This window comes from Myotis daubentonii, chromosome 7 (assembly GCF_963259705.1).
Source record: "Myotis daubentonii chromosome 7, mMyoDau2.1, whole genome shotgun sequence".
NCBI classification, from domain to species: Eukaryota; Metazoa; Chordata; class Mammalia; order Chiroptera; family Vespertilionidae; genus Myotis; species Myotis daubentonii.
The window spans coordinates 12,669,189-12,688,868 of NC_081846.1; the positions used below are offsets into that span (position 1 = coordinate 12,669,189).

General features: G+C 37.9%; 1 protein-coding gene across 3 annotated transcripts in view; it reads left to right on the forward strand.

The window, feature by feature from the left end:
* The window catches only part of PARD3B (par-3 family cell polarity regulator beta), a 917,882-nt gene that overhangs the window by 575,813 nt on the left and 322,389 nt on the right, over positions 1 to 19,680 (forward strand). For all 3 annotated transcript variants that reach the window (XM_059702879.1, XM_059702877.1, XM_059702878.1), the window contains exon 16: positions 9,483 to 9,527. In XM_059702879.1, coding sequence (XP_059558862.1) covers positions 9,483 to 9,527 — 45 coding nt within the window. The remainder of the gene's footprint in view (positions 1 to 9,482; positions 9,528 to 19,680) is intronic.

Below are 19,680 nucleotides of genomic sequence, written 5' to 3' on the forward strand. Positions count from 1 at the left end.
GAGAGGCTTTGAGCAAAGGATTGTTCTGATTGAGATTCGTTTTTGTTTTAAAAGGATTACACTGGCTTCTCGGGGTGGGGGGAGGGGGGGAATAATGTATAGGGAATAAGTGTAGAATCCCAAAGTTCAGTCCAGGGGTTATCACATCTGTCGAGGTGAGAGCTATAGGAAGCGTTGTCCCAGAAGGTTTGATAATACTTCTGACATTCGTTGTGTGATAAAAACCCTGCTGGTACAGGCTCAAGGCTGTCCCTCCACAATCCCAGTGCCCAGCATGCTGCCATTGGCTCTCCACAGGAATTTGTTGGACAAAGTCCTGGCTTAACAGGAGTTAATATAAAAAGGATTTCAGTTCGCTGTACACATGATGAGCCAACAATAGTGCCGTTTGTCTGCCAAAAAAGCGAACGCTGTCTCTTTCCCTTTCCTACCGCCCGACACCTGAACAATAGTCCATGCTTCCCCTTGGTAACAATTTCCAGGTGTATGAGCCTCACAGCAACTTATGACAACTCTATTGCTTAACTTGTGAGAGTTTCACCAGCCATTTTTAAGAGACATCATGTGCTCTTGCATGTAGTTTGTTGGGAAATTCTACTTTTGGTAGGTAGTGGTGACTAGTGAAATATGTAGCTCTTGATTATGAAGCCATTAGCAGAATCTTACCTCTCAGACTCACATAGTAGAAGGAAGTTGTGCTTTGAAGTCAGGAACCCATTGGGTCCCAGCTGTCCCACTTGCTAACTTTATGACATAATCCCACAGAGCCTCAGTTACCTGCTCTGTAACTGCAGATTGTAATGCCCAACTCACGGAGCTCTGTAAGGATTAAGTGAGATAGCACATGTTAAAATGCTTAGCATGATTTCTGACACGTAAGTTGGCAACAAGTTTAGTTTCCTTCCTCCTCTTCCCTGTTAAAGATAGAATCACTATGTGGAAATGTGCATTATAAATAGTGGGATTATAACACATGTTATACAAAATGTGTTGTTTCACTTGCTCATAGAGAAAAATGGTTGTGGGATAGTCTGAGCCCTTCTTTTCTGATGGATTCGTCAGTATCAATTTCTTGCCGATAACAGAATATTTACCAATGGTCTAGGAAACAGCAGTTTTCATACTCTGAGTAGTAGAAATAGTCCAAACCTGGTAGATCCCAAGAATTCACACAAAGAAGATTCCTGGGAGGGGTCTCACATAGGCATCTTTTCCTCATCATGCAAAAAAGGACAGAGACTCCATACAACTGACCTTTGAGGACCTTTGTAATCTGTCGCTGTTTACCATGGAAAGATGAATAAAATGCTATCTGCATCTTCATTGAAGTTGCATACAAATCAACATAATACAGATAGAAAGTGGTGCATTTGCTTGGAAGTGAAGCCAAAGTGTCCTGGGGAAAACAGATGGAGAGAATATCCTACAAAGAGGAGGTTATAATGGGGAGCAGGGCCCAGGAGGAGCAATAAAAGAGTATTTGTACACGTGGGGTTCCAGGCATTTCCCCCCGAGGAGAAAGCCAGATGGGAAGAAACCAGGAATTACTTTATGACTTCAGTAAAAGAAGAATAGAGGAAAATATAATGAGAAAGGTAAAAAGGATTCAAACCTGAATATCAGGCTAAGGAGACTGTCTTATTTTCTAGGCAGTTGAATTTAGTGAAGGCTTTTGGTGAGGTAGAAAAATGATGCAAGTGATGTTCAGCATGGGCTAATCTGGGCTGAGTTGAAGAGATGTATAGTAGAGTTGGGGAGACGGAGGTAGGTCAAAAGCAAGTTGGAAGCAATTTCCAAAGATGGGCCATCGAATAGAAAAAGCCTTGGGTCCGGTTAGGAGACCCGGAAGGAGGACTTGTGACTGTCCTTGTGACTATGGCATGTGTGCCATCATGCGGGGCCTCCATGCGGTTCCCTCTCCACTCACCAGCGCAGCTGCACCCTCTGAGTGGCCCTAGGTTCCAGCCTTGATTTCATGATGTCCTCATACAGGAGAGAAGCAGGTGATGGCACTTCCAAAGAATAATGCTCTTAATCACTGGTCCCATTCTTAGCTTTGGGTGAGAGTTACTCGAGGTATCTTAGGACCATTGGTCCTGTGGTTTAGGAAGCTGTGCTTTTAAGCACAAAGATGTTTCCGTTTATTAAATAGTGTAATAAATTTGCAACTTATTCCAGAGAAATTAAATAATACCACCCCACAAAAACTTGCTGTAAGATATATATCCCGTTGTTTCATATCTGAGTGGAGGCAATGGGGCTGAGAATCCAGGGAAAACAAGGTGGGTAGAGTGCAGCAACAGAGAAGAAAGAACTGCATCGAGAGTGAACTCCAGAAATATCTAGAGCAGTGGTTCTCAACCTTGGCTGCACGTTAGAATCACCTGGGAATCTTTTTAAAATCCTGATTTCTGGGCCTCATCCTCCAGAAATTCTGTCTCTTTGTTACTTATGTTGTGGCCCCACCTCATAACAAAGAAACAGAATTTCCGGAGGATGAGGCCCAGAAATCAGGATTCTAAAAAGATTCCCAGGTGATTCTAATGTGCAGTTAAGGTTGAGAACCACTTATCTGGAGAATCAGTTTTGAGAGTTGCAGAGTCCTGAGCAGAGCACTCATGTCAGGAAACTAACAAGCCAGGAACCTCACTCCCACAGGGATCCAGGAAGGGGTACTTGAGCTCAGACAGTATCTGATTCCTTTGAGAAAGACAGTGTCTATTGAATGCACGACAAACAAATTAATTAGTCAATTTGTGATAAAATGATTCGATTTTTCTAGTACTCTTTAATGAGATAAACACAATAGTGTAAGAATATGTGAAAAGTAGTAGATTTTCCTAACTTTAGCTTTAAGCTCCCCTGAGATTCATGAAGAAAGAAAGGGAATTTTAAAGAGATGGCTAAAAAGTTGTGAAGAAAGGAGTAGTTGGCTAACGATGAGGAAGCAGGTCCTCATTTTTGTCCTGTGGCACCCTGGCTGAGAGATACACTGTAATATTAGAAAACTTCAGCTACTGAGTTCTAACTAGCTTATTGTCAGAACAGCCGGCCGGCCACGGAGGAGCATGTGCTTTGGGGAAGCCTGCTAAGAGAGATGGCAAGATACACATTGGCATCATTATCTTGTACTAATTTCCTAACCCCTTTTTCAGCAAAAGCTTTGTGTATGTTGTTTTTGCGTTTTTGGTTTCAAGAAATGGGAGAATTTTTCAACACATAAAAATGCGTAGTGCTGATACTCAAAATTCTCCCTGAAGAGAAACAGTGTGCCAAGTAGCCATCGATATAAGAAAACACTATAAATCAATGCAGTAAAGGAGGGAACTTAATTTACAACTTATAACAGGTTGGCCTTCCTTGAAATTTCTGAAAATCAATCAGGGGCACAGAAATCGATCTACTAAAAGCGAATAAAATGGATTCTTAATATTGGCAACTGTGTCCTTTTTCTTAAAAAGTTCTGAAGGAACAACTCTCAGAAACAAGTTTATTAACCATTAAGGAATTACTTGATATTTAGTTTCCTAGCAAACTATTGAAGGAAAAGTGTTGATGGCCTCATTAGAAGATGTATTTTTGTTGTGCCAAACATCATCTTCACAGCTGCATTCTCTAGTCTGTCACAGATGGAAATCAAAAACTAAATGAAATAGAGCTGCCTGTGTAAAGGACAAGCGTTGCATCATATTTTAGAGTGCTGCTTTACATGGAAGTCCCTCAGCATAAAGTAGTGGGGATCTGAACACATATGCATATCCCCCATTCGTGACAAAGGGTCGGCATTCTCAACAAGAATAACTGTGGCTGATGGCAATCTTCATCTGAAGAGATTTGTGCATGTTAGCAATATACCATCTTCTGTCAGCTTAAGAAGAGCATATGGGGCCCATTAACTCACCAAATCTGCCACTGTTCTGCAAATTTTTATGAAGCAAGTGCAGTTCCTAATAGTCACTTATGTTATAGAATGCGTATCAAATGCTATCAATAAGCCAGGGGATTATTTCCCCCCAGTGAGAATGCATTTGAAGTGTACAAGAGGGCCTGACAAAAGAATAAAACACTTTAAGTGATCACTATATTAATATAAATGGATCCTACTGGGGAGCCGATATGTTTATGCACTTTAATGTTTGCCACTAATAAGTTCTCGGAGTGCTATCTTTTTCATAGATTTTCTCCTCTTAATTTCTTTATTTACGGTTTCTCTTCCATACAGTGAACGTGGTTGAAATTCAAAGGCAATGTGTACTTATCTGCTCTTTTTAAAAAGGTGCCATTGATTTTGAGCAGTTCTGATGAACTCAAAGGTCTACAACCAAGGAAGCTGGAAACATAGGCGGGCAGGCTCTGTGTTTTCCAGAGAGGTCATCCTGGACAGAGGGCGGACCATGGAGTTAGGAAACATCCAAACCCAAGAGTGGCCTCCTTATGAAACACTTCCCAGTAATTAAATCAAGTGGTGTCCATCAGTCTGGAGTTGAATACTAGGAAGCGTGAGCTTAGTATAGACATCCCATTATCTGAATAAATCCAAAGATCTCTCTGGAGGCACAAATCCATAGCACCCTGTAAGCATTTCATAATAGTTACAATAAAAATGTCTGAATTTCATCTTCAGCAGGACTCGGCATTCCACCGGTATCTCTTCAATTACTGTAATATCCCTTTAAGGCGATCAAGAGCAAGTAATATCATTTCTTAGGTAAAACTGAAGGACAAGAAAGGGAATATAATAGGCTCTGGAAACTTTAACAAAAAAGAAAGAAAGAACAATCTGTCATCAGAATTAGAACAAAAGACTTTGGCTCTTGCTCCATCAACACTCTCTTACATGATGCTTTCGGTACCTTCACATTTTGGAATGAGAGACCTTTCCCACACCCGCCCATATAAATAAGGTCTTGTAAATAAGGTTTGAAATGACCTACCTGTCATAATCACATTGCTACTGTTCCAGTTGTTTGCCGTGCTATCTAAATATTATGCATTGAAAAGACTAGACCTTAGCTCCAGCCTCAAGAGATAACTATAGTAGCTCTAAGGCAGCGGTTCTCAACCTGTGGGTCGCGACCCCTTTGGCAGTCGAAAGACCCTTTCACAGGGGTCGCCTAAGACCATCCTGCATATCAGATATTTACATGACGATTCATAACAGTAGCAACATTACAGTTATGCAGTAACAACGAAAATAATTTTATGGTTGGGTCACAACATGAGGAGCTGTATTTAAAGGGCCAGAAGATTGAGAACCCTGCTAAGGTAATGTGAGTTATAAAGGAATTTGAGTATTAATTATAACACTTGTTATTTAAAAGTAAATGGTGATGATGTGTATAATTTTACCTCCTTTTCTTATTTGCCACTGTTATTTAAATCACTTCCAGGCACTAAGCATGTGCATAAAGAAAGATTGTTCCCAATTTAACCTTTTAAATAAAATGTATTCTATTAACTAAGACATTACAGTTCCCTCTCTTTTCTATTATATTTATTCATTTATCTTCTGTCCTAAAGATAGATATCTGTGTCAGTGAATATTTTGGAGAGAGACTCCTACTTTTTATGCCTATCACTCATTTGGATTTTCTACACTGTTGTTAAAAAAAGCTTATGTTACTGTTCTAAATAATTTCAAATTGTCAATTAAAATAATAAATATTCCTACTAAGAATAATAGACAGTAATGCAGCTGAAAAATTAGGAAAGTACCATGTTTAACCTAATATGACTGGGAAATTTGCAATAATACTAAAATTGGCTTAGATTTAATGGGATAACTTATGTCTGTTTAAAAAAACAACAGACAAAACAAAACAATACAATCCTACCTTTCTATGAATCCCTTTTTCAGAATAACTGTACATAATAAGACCATATAGTCTGAGTATTATGTTTCCTTTGCCTTTCTTCACCTAAGCAATGAACTAGGACTGGGAGTAAACTGGGAGGTCAAACGTGCTGTGGGTATTGGATTATCCGTAAGATAATGATTAAAAAGCCCAGTCTGAAGCATAGTATTTCTCCCTATATTCCTTTATAATCCCAGGCAACTTAAATCATTGAGACCACCACCACCACCAAATTCATAAACTTTGCCACTCTCACAGTTTTCATTTATCAAAGCTTTCGTTTATTGAGAAATATGTAACTAGAAGTGTACTAAGTGTTTTTGTACATATTTTTCATTTTATTCCCACAACTCCCTATGTCAGTGATGGCGAACCTATGACACGCGAACTCATTTTTTTGGTTGATTTTTCTTTGTTAAATGGCATTTAAATATATAAAATAAATATCAAAAATATAAGTCTTTGTTTTACTATGGTTGCAAATATCAAAAAATTTCTATATGTGAACACGGCACCAGAGTTAAGTTAGGGTTTTTCAAAATGCTGACACGTCGAGCTCAAAAGGTTCACCATCACTGCGCCTATGTAGTGTTTTTATTTAATTTTTCACATGAGGAAACTAAGGTTAAAAAGTGCTTTGTGCCCTGGCTGGTTTGGCTCAGTGGCTAGAGCGTAGGCCTAGGGACTGAATCGTCCCGGGTTCGATTCTGGTCAAGGGCACATGCCTGGGTTACAGGCTTGGTCCCCAGTAGGGGATGTGCAGGAGGCAGCCACTCAATGATACTCATCATTCATGTTCCAGTCTCTCCCTCATCCTTCCTCTCTGAAATCAATAAAAACATGTGGGGTTTTTTTGTTTTTTTTTTTAAAAAGGCTTTGTAACTTGCCTGGTAAAGCTGGATTCAACCCATATCTATCTCATAGGTTATGTTATTTCACTTTTCTTTTTAGTTTCTCATTAATAATGATGATAATAGCTAATATTTTGTAAGCACTTTCTACATGACCTTCTAAGTACTTTGCACAAATCTACACATGTAATTTTACTTCAAACTTATGGAGTAAGCCATATTATCCTCATTTTACATATGATGAAATTGAGGCACTGAAAGTTAAATTGCATATAACTAGTAAATTTCCAAGTCATAATTTTAACTCAGACTGGTGGTTTTTCATCTGTGAAATGGGAATGGATATTTTAGCTTGAACCCACTAGAATTGTAGATTTCCAAAAATGGTTTAAAAAATTGTAGTTAACACTTAATACTGTTCACCACAGACAGATTTCTATTAATAACATATGTTCAAATAAAAAGGATAGTAGCTTTCTAACATATAGATGTTGGTTAAGTGTTTAATTTATGTGATTGATAATTCAAAAAATATAACAAGTTTCTGCAACTCATCACCTTGATAGCAGAGGGTAAGAGGGCCATATTTAAGTTCTGGATCCTATCCTCCACCTAGGAGGCATGCCTCAGTTTCTTTGTCTGTAAAATAAGGATAATAATAACACCTATCTTGACAGGTCATTGTGAGGATTAAATGAATGATAATAAGATATAAAGTACATAGGGCAGAACCTGTGATTACAGGTACTTAATAAATATTAGCTACTAGCATTTTTTAATCATTATGATTGTTTTCCATTATTTTTCTATTTACTAGTATACTGTAGATTCCACTCTAAGTAAGTTTTTTTTAGACTTGGGAAAGACAGAAGTTGGCCCCCAACATGGAGCTTAATAAATACAAACTGACATATCCAACTGGAAGTATGAAGAAAACTCTAACAAGATTTTTAAGCATTTCATTCCAGAAAAATTATAGACATGCAGTGGTTTTAACTAAAAAATAAAAGAAATCATTTAAGAAAGGAGGGCTAGGTGGGAATGAGAAGATTGAATGATGTTTAATAACTGGGTTAATGAAATAGGAATGACTGTGGTAGGCAAAGGAAGGAGGGAGGGGCACATTACTCTGAGACCAATGTAGTGTTAGGGAAGATGGAGGAGGTCCTCCTTGTGAACAAAGTTCCCCTCACCTTGTTTCAACCCTGAGCACTAGAGTTTCGTATACTAACATGGACAATAGCACATGGCGAATAATGAACAGTTATCATTGAATATTAAAGTGATAATCATTCAGAGATGCCTAAAGGTTAAGAACTTTGCATCTGTGTTCATGAGAAATATTAGTTAATAGCTTTCAAATAATATTTTGCCTGATACCAGTCTCTTAGAATGCATTGGGAAATATCCCGTCCTCTGAATTTTCTGAAATAAGAATTTATATAAAATTGATATTAGTTCTTTTTAAATGTTTGGTAGATAGAATTCACCAGTGAAGCCATCTGTCTAGAGCAGGGGTCCTCAAACTATGGCCCGCAAGCCACATGCAAATACAAATATTGTATTTGTTCCCATTTTGTTTTTTTACTTCAAAATAAGATATGTGCAGTGTGCATAGGAATTTGTTCATAGTTTTTTTTTTAAACTATAGTCCGGCCCTCCAACGGTCTGAGGGACAGTGAACTGGCCCCCTGTTTAAAAAGTTTGAGGACCCCTGGTCTAGAATTTTCTTTATGGGAGAGTTTTAGCTAAAAATTCATTAAAGAATTGAACTATAGGACTATTTAGCTTATCTATTTCTTCCTGTGTAAGCTTTGCTAATTTGTATCTTTGAAAAAATGTATCTATTTCATTAGAGCTGGGTTAATCTGGAGTTATTTGTCTCTCCCACTACTGAAGCAAGGTTCCTCTTTATATCCTAAATGATGCTCCTGAATTAGGAAGATTTTCACTATGGCTGTTGGGAATAGTGCCTATTCTCAGCCCTGTGTCAACTTTGGACACTGTTCCCTTTCTACTTAGGCATGGTTCTTTGTCATGTCTTGGGTAGTTTCCTCGCATGCATGGGATCTTCGGTATTCAACTAGATATATGAGGGGCTCCTCTCAATAGCTCTCTCTGCAGTTCTCTGCCCTGCAGACTCCATCTGCCTTGGTTTCCCTGGACACCCAGCTGCATGTCCTCAAGCTGGGATGTCACTGGGCTCTGCCTTTGTTCCCATCCCTGCACCACAGCCTGGAAACTCTCCATGCAGTAAAGTAGAGCAATTGTAGGATTCATCTTACTTGTTTCTCATTTCTCAGGAGTCTCTGTTGTCTGATCTAACCTCTTGAATGTCATTGTTTAATATTTTGTTTCTTTTAATATTTTTCAGAAGGATTATAAATCTGTTAACTTTATTCCAGGTTTATCAGATATAGAAGCTCAATATTGAATGTTTATACATATTTCTATTGTGTTTAAAGAATTTTACTATATATTATACATCTCTAGTCCATGAGTTTAGCTTCTCTTTTTGCAAACATGGAAACAATAACCCAGTTTAAAAAAAAAAACTGAAAGTATTGAAAATTAGAAGCCTAATAAATATATCTTTCTTTATAGCTATTCTTAACATATCTACCAATAGAAATGAGGTGCCCCAAGGATGCTGGGGAAAAATTTTGTCAAATCCTTGCCAGTAAAATATTTAATTTATTATGAATCTATATTAATTTATTGTTAAAATGACTTATTTACAGGCAGGCTGATCCTTGTCTCTTTTATTTCTTCTCAGTGCCAGATGAAAGCAAAGTCCATTCATTGGCTGGACACAAATTGGGTAAGAAATTCCTTGTAACTGACTTTCTATTCTCCTTCCTGGAAATCCCTGGCTGTGTTTGAGTAGCAGTTGGAACTTATTTCCATCCACCAGTCATTGAAAGGCTTGGTAATTAATACATGAGATGTCTCTGACTTCCACAAAGATGAATTATTGCTTGGCTGTATATAGTGGCATAATGTATGCTGACTCAAAATGTTTGAGAGGAAAGAGTAAACGTTTCCAAAAATATGATTATAAAATCCAAAATCTTAAAACTGTATGCCAGCTGAACACTTAGAACAACAAAAAAATTATAAAAAAACCCCAGAAAGTTTGAAAAATTTTCCCATGATGACTTTCACATAAAGTGATTGGACAGAGAGTTCCAGAATAAGAAAATTTTGCTTATTTCTTTCTCATCAAGAAAGAATAGTCTTGCCCTGGCCAGTTGACTCAGTTGGGTTGCTTGGTTGATTGGTTGGAGTGTCATCCCTATACCAAAAGGTGACGGGTTCAATTCCCAGTCAGGGCACATACGTAGATTGTGGGTTTATATGGTCAGGGTACATATGGGAGGCAACTGATTGATGTTTCTCTTTTCCCTCCTTTCTCCTTAAAAAAAATATACCCTGGGTGAGGATTAAAACAAAAGTCTTTTTGCCTGTCATCAAAGGGGATTGTACCCACCCACAATTATCATATTATCTTTCTTTAGACTCATGAATGAGATTCATAGAGGTTCTCTAGAAGGTCCATAGGGATCTCCTAGTGTCTACTGGGGCTTTCTCTATCAGAAACCTTCAGGTCTAAAAAATCCAACCTTTTTCTCTATCGCCAAGTGTCCTGCTTTCTATCCCTTTGCCCTTCCTTCATCATTTATTCACAGTAATTGAAAACACTGCAGTTCTCTAGGGGTGCACTGTTGGGGTGAGGGAATATCCATTTTACTCCTAGAATTGCCACTCCAAACAACAGAACGGGTATAATTTGTTCACATCCCTCTGTTTCTGAAACAATGAAGGCTTCCCCACCACCAGCGTCTCCGGTGTTTATGTGCCAATTATGTTTTCAGCAGTAAGTGGCCTTGCTGCCTCATTACCTCCATCATGTTCCAGGGCACAGTTATGATTTTTTTCTTTTATTCCTTCTCCAGATTCTCTAGTGGAAACAGCAGGGAAGGGCTAGTTCACAACTTTTAGATTTCTCTTCTTTTTTTGCTTCTCCTAAGAAAGAGCCTCAGAGGTTAGATCACTGCAAAAGAAAAGACTTCTGTGGGGCTGAGCAATTGCCACATGCTGCTCATTCCCATCATCCTCATCCGTTAAATGCTCTACTACTGGACATGCATTGAGGAGTCTGAGAAGGAAGTTCTCACGATCAAGGAGCCCCAAGGATAGCCTATGTTATGTTCATCCTCAATGCATGGTACTGCGGGCAGTTAGTTCTCTGACATAGTAATACTTGAAGGTCATTGCCTTTTTACACACTGGGCTAGGTTGCAAGGTGAAAAGTGGAAGCAGTTTTAAGAACGTTTATCAGTTTGGTTTTTTAAAAAGAGCCAATGATAAACCTTCTGGGTTTTTTCCCCCCAAGAAATCAAATCTTATTCAAATATTCTTAATTTCCAAACAAAGTACTAATTGCCAGTAACTAAAAGTCATTGACAGCCTTTAAAAGTGAGAACATTGTTTGTTGTTACAAAAATATTAATGAAGAATCAATCTAAGTACAAAACTTATAATAGTCTTCCAAGTTTTAAAAATAGCATAATCTTAAAGCTGTCAGGTAGGTTAGTTGTAAGCTCCACACGGTGGCTTTGCTATAGCTGATGGATAGAAATAGTACCAGAGGTCTCTATAACACTTCCATGAGCCAGACTGTTTACATACATCAGTTGTTTTAAAGAAGATTTGGAGTTATAATAAACTCTCATTATAATATTCACTATCCTTATATTTTAAGAACTTCTAAATCCTATCACAGCGTCTTTGACTTTTTAATCAGCTGTCTGTGAAACCAGTGCAAATGCTGCAAAACATACTTGATAACTTTGGAGCAAAAGTGGCACATGACAAAACACTACGAAGAGGGCTAAGCAAGCCCCTGGAATTATACACATCAGAGTTAAAGCGAACGCGCTCTGTAAAGCATTAGTGACAGTTTTGAAAAAATACAAAGAAGCATTAAAGAAAAATATGCTACTAACATTGTAAGTTTATATACTTCCAAAATATATCCTCGCCATGCTCTGCATTTATTTCTTTTGGAAAATTAGTCTTGAATTATAACGATCCTCAGGAACTCATCCCTCACATAAAAGGCTGTGTTCTGCATTTTTTTTTTCCTAGCAATTTCTCATTAGGCGTAGGTGGTGGTGGTGAAAGAGGATTAAGGGTCCGTTTAATTCTGGCAACCTCTTTTAGTTACAAAATCATTTTTAAAAGCCACCTAATATATAATGGTAGTCTCAATCTGCCCCAGTCTGTGACTACTAAGCTAGCTACCAGTTTGAACTGTTAATGTACAATGTTCCATGATCACACCAGTCTTACAAAGTCAAAAGGTATCATTCAACTTCTCTTTGTTTCGCCTTTCCCTGTCCCAGGTTCTTTCTCCGGAATATTTAGGTTTGAAAAAAGTGGTTTCTCTTTTGCTAAGAAGAAAGAATACCTCCCTCTGTCTATTTTTAATTATAGAAATGTGACCAGTTGTCATGCTATCCAAGACCATAGTAAGTTAAATTCAGTCGTATATGCTGACCTAGATCTATCACCCATCCTCTTGTTCGGGAGGATATGCAACATTTTAATAAATTCATCTGAGTTTAAATTTCCTCTGCGTCAGCTACTTAGTGTGTAGAGAGCCATTCCGTGCCAATTTCCATCTGTTGGAATGGCTTGGATTCCTCCCAAACTTGTGACAATATTCTTGGCACCCGCTCCTTGGCTTAATCTTTAAATGGTTGATTCTTCAGAGCTCAGATCAAATTGAAAGCTCAGGTAAGATCATCTTTCTAGCACTTTCGGCCTAGAAGGCAGTGTTCCCGCAGCCCGTCTGGAATCAGTCCAGTCTTCCCCAGGCTCCTCTGATGCCCCAGCTCAGGGCCTCCCCCTGGCAGTGCATCACATCTCAGACCTTGGCGAGAAAGACAGCGGGGTGATTCTCCCCGTGTCTGTGCAGGGTCCTCCTCCATGTGCCTGAGCTATTAATATCTGCGGAATGGAGAGGCCCACCCAGAGGAGTGAGGAACAAAATTTTGCCTTTCATCTGGTTCTTTTAAGAAAAATCACAAGTTTCAGAGAACCTGGCAAAACAATGAGGCATCTTTGACCCCTTTCTCTAGCTATCTCACTATTGAATTCTGGCAAAATTCAAATCCTAGCAATGCAGGGGAAAAGCAAAAACTTCAGCAATATATATATATTTTAGATAATAAAAGCATTAAATATTGATTTATGTTAAATATTATAAAGGAACATTAGGATCCAGAGAAAATGGCATCAAATTTGGCATAGCTGTTTAAAAAATATATATATGCTTTAATGTTGACTATAAGGACTCACAAACAATGTCTGCGGAGGAATCATTCCTTTCTCTTTCTTTCTACATGCTGAATTGACACCTAAACCAATAGTTTCATGCTCCTCGGCATTCAGACAGAAAGGACTTATAAATTTTACTTATTTTTACTGTGTCTTCATTTTTGTTGTTTTGATTTACTGCGTGGAGCTGTTTTAATATGTATTGACTGTCTGCAGAGATCTTTGCTGACCCAGCTCTTTACGATGATGCAGTGCTGAAGAAAGCCAGCGAGTTCTTCTTTATGAGCTCTGACACATTAATTAGCAAAATGGACTAAAAAGCTTTCCGATTTCTATTTTAATTTCTTATATTCTCCAACACCTGTCTATAGAGCTGTAAAACAGGCAAGTCTGTAAAAGTAATGGTTGGCAGTAAGTCCAGACCTTTTCTGAGACAAGTGTATCAATTAATGAGCAAATACTCGTTAACAATCTAGGGGATGTCTCTACGTGAGGTATGTTGCAGCCAATAAGTGTGTTGATGTCTTAACGCATTTTACTGATGAGGAAGTTGAAGCTCAGGGCATTTAAGGACTTGTTCTCTCAGCTGTTAACTAGTGGGTTTAGCATATGAATCCAGATACTATATGCTTTTGTGGCATTTCATTTTCCACCGGAATGGACCTAATATTTCACACTCCCAGGAATGGAGAAGAATATAAGAGTGAGACAAAGTTCTAGTTGGAAGACATGATACACACATCAAGAGATCCCATGAATTCTTACTTATCTTTTATAGCCTCAGCCACCCAAACAAGGAACACAATGGGTATAATTTCTCTTGCAAACTGCTGTAATTTTGTGAGCAGGAAAAGGACATCTGATCATTCTTCCCTTTGTTTCCCTGAATGCATGTGTACACATGTATATTTGTATGAATGTGTGGGCTAAGTTGAGAGATGTATGACAGAAAAATACATGTGATGTATGTGTGTTATATATAAATTATAGCAAATGTGCATGTGATGTATATCCTCATGGCAAAGGCTGAGGTATGATATGCAAGTTGCTAACCTGGCAGACCTTCCATTCTGTCCTAAATGCATCGTGGGTAAACTTCAAATCTAGAATGTCCGTATGTAGCCAAAGTAATTTCTGAATCATTGCAAGAGAATAGAGCTCTTAAAAACATGAGATGATTGGGTACTCACTTTCATACAAGAGCAATGAGTTATTAAATGACATTTCATAAATTTTGTTTTGTCTTAGTATTTCATATTTTATGGGATATCTAAATTAAAATATGCATTTAATTTTTGGAACACCAACCATGGTCATTTTTTTCATATTTGAGTCTTCTAATATTGCAGCGGTTCTCAACCTGTGGGTCGCGACCCCTTTGGCGGTCAAACGACCCTTTCACAGGGGTTGCCTAAGACCATCCTGCATATCAGATATTTACATTACGATTCATAGCAGTAGCAACATTACAGTTATGAAGTAGCAACGAAAATAATTTTATGGTTGGGTCACAGCATGAGGAACTGTATTTAAAGGGCCAGAAGGTTGAGAACCACTGTAATATTGGATTGCTGTTTTTCATGACTTTTTATTATTATTGTTGATGAAGAAGTAAAATCTTGGAGTCAGTGGGTTAGGGGAGTTAGTTCAAGTCAATGGAATTGAACTCTGTTTCTTTCCTTATCAATTGGTTAAGGTCACATTGCATGATTATCTATTTGGACAAACATCTTTATTGGGTACTTTGAAAGCTTTTGTCATTTGTTATGTTGGATAAATATAGCTTTAGACATAAGAAATCTATACATTTCTTCTATGTTCCAGCTTTGCTTTACATTTTCATGGGATTCAGGAAGTTATAAAAAATTAGCAATATGTCTAGGATTCTTCTTGTACAAGCTTGATTATGAAGTAACCTTGTATTTTCTATGTTGCAAAGGCTACCAAACACTCTAGTCTCTAAAATTCAATGAATCAAATTGAATTAGACAAATATGTGTCAGTCTTCTTATAAATCAGATGAGATTCTTCACTACTTAAATAGGGTGTATGTGTGTGCACCTCTGAATTTCATGAGGAAATAGAGACTATTTTTTTTACAAATCAAATTTCAAAATTAATTATTTCAGTTCCACTCATGTTTATTAAATGCCCACTCTGTGACAGGTACTGTATTAAATGTTGGAGATACAAAGTGACATAAAGCATGGTGTCTGCTTTAGAAAAAAAATGTTTATAAAGTGGTAGAGGAAAAGGAATACCTAATTAAATATTCAGTGCCTTCCTGTTAAAGGGGCAGTGCAGAGACATCCAACAGAGGACATAGTGCCTGGTTGTACTTGGGGTTGAGGATCGGTTCCCAGGTTTCAGAAAGGAAACGCTGCCAGAGCAGGATCTTAAAGATAAATAAAAGTTTGAGAAATAGAAAAGGTCAATGAGCCACCACATTTCAGGCATATGGAAGGTTATCAAAACATGAAGCATCATGTTATGTTCAAGAAACTATAAACAATTCATTGTGTTGGGAAAACAAAGTAAAGAATAAGAAGGATCAAGTAGGGAGATGTGAGATCATGGGGAACTCCTACCAGATGAACAAAAACAGACCAAAAAAAGCAAGAGAAATAGTCAAGAGACCATTGCAATAGTTCAGATAAGAGATTATGTAGGGCCCTGGCTGCTGTGACTCAGTTGGTCGGGTGTTGTCCTGTGCACCAGGAGGTTGCTGGTTCAATTCCCAGTCAAGGGCACATGCCCAGGTGGCAGCCTCGATCCCCAGTAGAGGGTGTGCAGGAGGCAGCTGATGGATGTTATGCTCTTAGATCAATGTTTCTTTCTCTTTCTCTCCCTTTCCCTTCCTTCTATCGAAAGATCAATAAACTGTTTTTTAACAGCTACTATATCGGCATACATTTAATGGATTAGCAAGGGGAATGGAAAAAACTAAGAAATATTTAGGAAATAAAAACTTGAGGATTTCTTAAAATTAAACTTAGTAAGTGAAGAAGAGGATCCAAGTTTATTCTCAGTGTATCAGTCAGCTTTTCCTACAACTATCCCGCATAATAAAGCAGTAAACATTCATTCCTTGATCCTGCATCTTCATGTAGGTTGGGATTTGCTGATCTCAGAAGTGTTTGCTTGAGCTTAGCCCCAACCTACCATTTAGGTCCAGGTTTTTTGCATGTGTCCATTACCCTCCTTGGGCCAATGGTTTGCTAAGGCATGCACTTTTGCTAACAAGGGTGATAGATGGAAATGGGGTAGATAAAGAGGTGGGTCAAACTATAGGGAAAGTGGTGGGGATGGATACATTTGTAGATTGAAAGGGTGAGAAATTAAGGACATTAATTGTCTCAGTTTTCTTGATAACAATGAAGTCTGTGCATAATGGGATTATAGGATTAGCCAAGAAAATAATAAACATTATAGGTGATAGGTACTCATGTTGGGTTATGTTTACATCATTGAAGCAAAATTGGATGGGAAACTAAAAAACTACTTTTATGCCTACACACACATACATGCACACTACATTCAAGGGTTGGGTTTACAGATAGGCTATATAGTTTTTCCCTGAACTAAAATTTTATCTCTTGCAGCTATATTTTCAATGATCTATTTATGTTGGAATTGCAGGATGTTAGGACTACATGGAGCATCATATGTCTCTAGTATAATCTGCTTGTTTTAGAGGCCTGGGGAGGGCAAGGCATCCTGGTCCCTGAGAGAACTGAGGCTCATCTTTCCTTGAAGCTTCTCCCATTAAAAGCCTCCAGAATTGAATAAGCTACTATCAACAGAAGTCCATGCTTTATTCAAAGTTCATACTACAGACTTAGTAACAGTCTGTATTTATTTATAGTGACTATTATACTTTTTACTTTTATAATTATGTTCTATATTTCTTTTTCCCCCCTAAATATAAATGGACAAAACAAACTATTTTATTTTACTCTGAGTTCCAGTGGACCTTTGTTGATGTGGAGTATTTTGGGACATATTTTTCTCTGCCCCCCCCCTATAAATTAGTATTTACATTACAAAATTATCATTAACAAAATTATTTATTATCCTCTCCCATTATTCAGAATTTGACAGTTTATCTTTGCAGATAAAATTTACTATGCTTGAGAGTGCACTGACTTAGAAAATTTATAGGTTCTAAGTATTTTTTAATTATTTAAAAAGGTAAAAATAATTTGATAAAGAGGAGAACATATTTCTATATATGTCAACTATTTTCAAACATGGCTGACTCTCAAACTTTGCCATCCATGGGGAATATGTGTCTTGTATGTTTGGAAAACAGTGGTTTGGAACTGACAATTCTAATAGTGTTTCTAAATGCCAGAGTGAACATCTGCAGTGGAAAATGTTATTAAAGGATGACATGATGGCTGATGATATGAACTGGATGCTTGACATCAAAACTTTACTGTAGGTTAAGCTTTCTGTATCCAACCTTGAATTTTCTCTGAAACTGCAGAGGAACAGCAATACGGAGTGACTTAAAGATGACTCCAAGATGCCATCATCAGTCAGAATATTATTGCATGAACTTAGATACTCCAGGGGTAAAAGCAAATCACATTCTCAAAAACATAGTCACTATAAAATGTAACCTACAGTCTGAGCATCAGTTCTCTCTTCCTTCCTTTGTATTTAGCTTTAGGATGTCTTCAGCCAACTTTTTGCAATGAGAATATTTCAATAAAATCATTGGACTCTAACCTGCTAGCTGTAAATAATGCAGCCCTTATCAAGAGTAAACTTGGGAAGAGATAGAAAGCTGTTTAGTTCTTACCTGATTATTTTAGAAAGGTTTACATTGAGACCTAGAATTAAAAATCACTCCTCTAAGGAAGGTATTTCATGTGCAAATTTGTTCTGTAATCAAAAACGAAGACACTTTGATTCCAATGATCTAGTCAGGTTATTCCTTACCTGCTTATAAGACCTTTCATTTCGAACTTCTATGGAAAATATAGTTGCCAGTGTTAACTGAGTGGTAATTTAGCCACCCAGCAATGGTTATAGCTCTGAAGTTTTCTGAGCTAAAAATTAGCCAACACATGGAAGGACAGGTTTAAAATCCAACTTGGGAAATCTGAAAATGAGCTCTTGCATAATAGATACCCAATCTATTTTGAATAATCTAAAATATGTCAAAGCCTAACTATTGTTTGTAATATCTGAGAAGGGTATAATATTGCCAACTAATAATGGGAAATATTCTACATTATCTACTTTGATAATTTCAGTATTACTTTATATTAGATGCATTTATGTCTGTGAGTATATATATAGACATGAACTTCATAAGTGAATACTGTTGGGGGGGGAGCAGATAGAAGGGACTTATTAAAAGATATGTATATTTCTAGCCCGAACTGGTTTGGCTCAGTGGATAGAGCCTCGGCCTGCGGACTGAAAGGTCCCAGGTTCGATTCCGGTCAAGGGCATGTACCTTGGTTGCAGGCACATCCCCAGTGGGAGGTGTGCAGGAGGCAGCTTATCGGTGTTTCTCTCTCATCAATGTTTCTAACTTTCTATTACTCTCCCTTACTCTCTGTAAAAAATCAATAATATATATATTTTTTTTTTAAAAAAAAGATATGTATATTTCTAGAAGAGTGTTGTCTACTTACAAACTCTTAGTTTCCGTATTTAGTCTCCAGCCACAGGGATAAATTTCAATATCTTTAAGTCATTCCAGGCCCTCCATCCCCTTGCCATGACCTGCCCTTCCAGTGTTATCTCTTGCCATTAACACCCTCCACCCCACTCACCAGCCTCATCCCACATGTTCCCATCTCACAGAGCTATTCACCTGGTGCTGTCTGACCATGTGTTGGTCTTTCATTCTCAGAACCCCAGCTGAACTCTTCGAAGGCCTCCCTCCCCGAGAAACCTTCCCCAGCTGTCTCTCCAGGCTCTTTTCTGGTGTGTCGCCTTGCTTAACTTCAGGTATCTCTAGGCTCCATTTTTATACTTTTTATCTTGTCTCAGCTTTTCTTGCCCAAACTCACAGCTTTGCATCAGAGCCAGCCAGCCCATGATATCCCCCTCAGGCTGCTTTTCAAGTTCCTTTGATCCGTAGTCATGGCTCCTTATGCCATCAGTAATCCCAAGGCCCACCTTCTCCACATACAGGCGGGAGAGCTCTGTTATCTGCTGCGTAAAGGGGAGGAGCCAGGACCTCCTTTATTAAGCCAATATTTGTTGAGCACCTACCTTGTGTCAGACACTACACCAGGCACTACTACACATATTAAGTTCTATGGAATATGAATTCTGCCCCCATAGTGCTCACAGCTTAGTAGCAGCGATAGGAGTGCAAACAGTGGAAATACCACGTGCTTATATATAAATGCAACCACATAGAAAAATTAACAGTGGTCACCTTTACTGAAGAAGTTGGAGTTTGGCGTTCAAAGGGGACTTCTGCTTTATCTATAGTATTTGAATTTTTGCATTGAGACTATATTTATGTACCTACTGGGTAATGAAAAAATGTATGGATCTTTATAAATGAAAACATTTTAAACATTGTGAAACTTCACATGCTGAATGTAATAATAGAAATGGTATACAAATGTGAGGATTTAGCATGGGACTGGCACAGA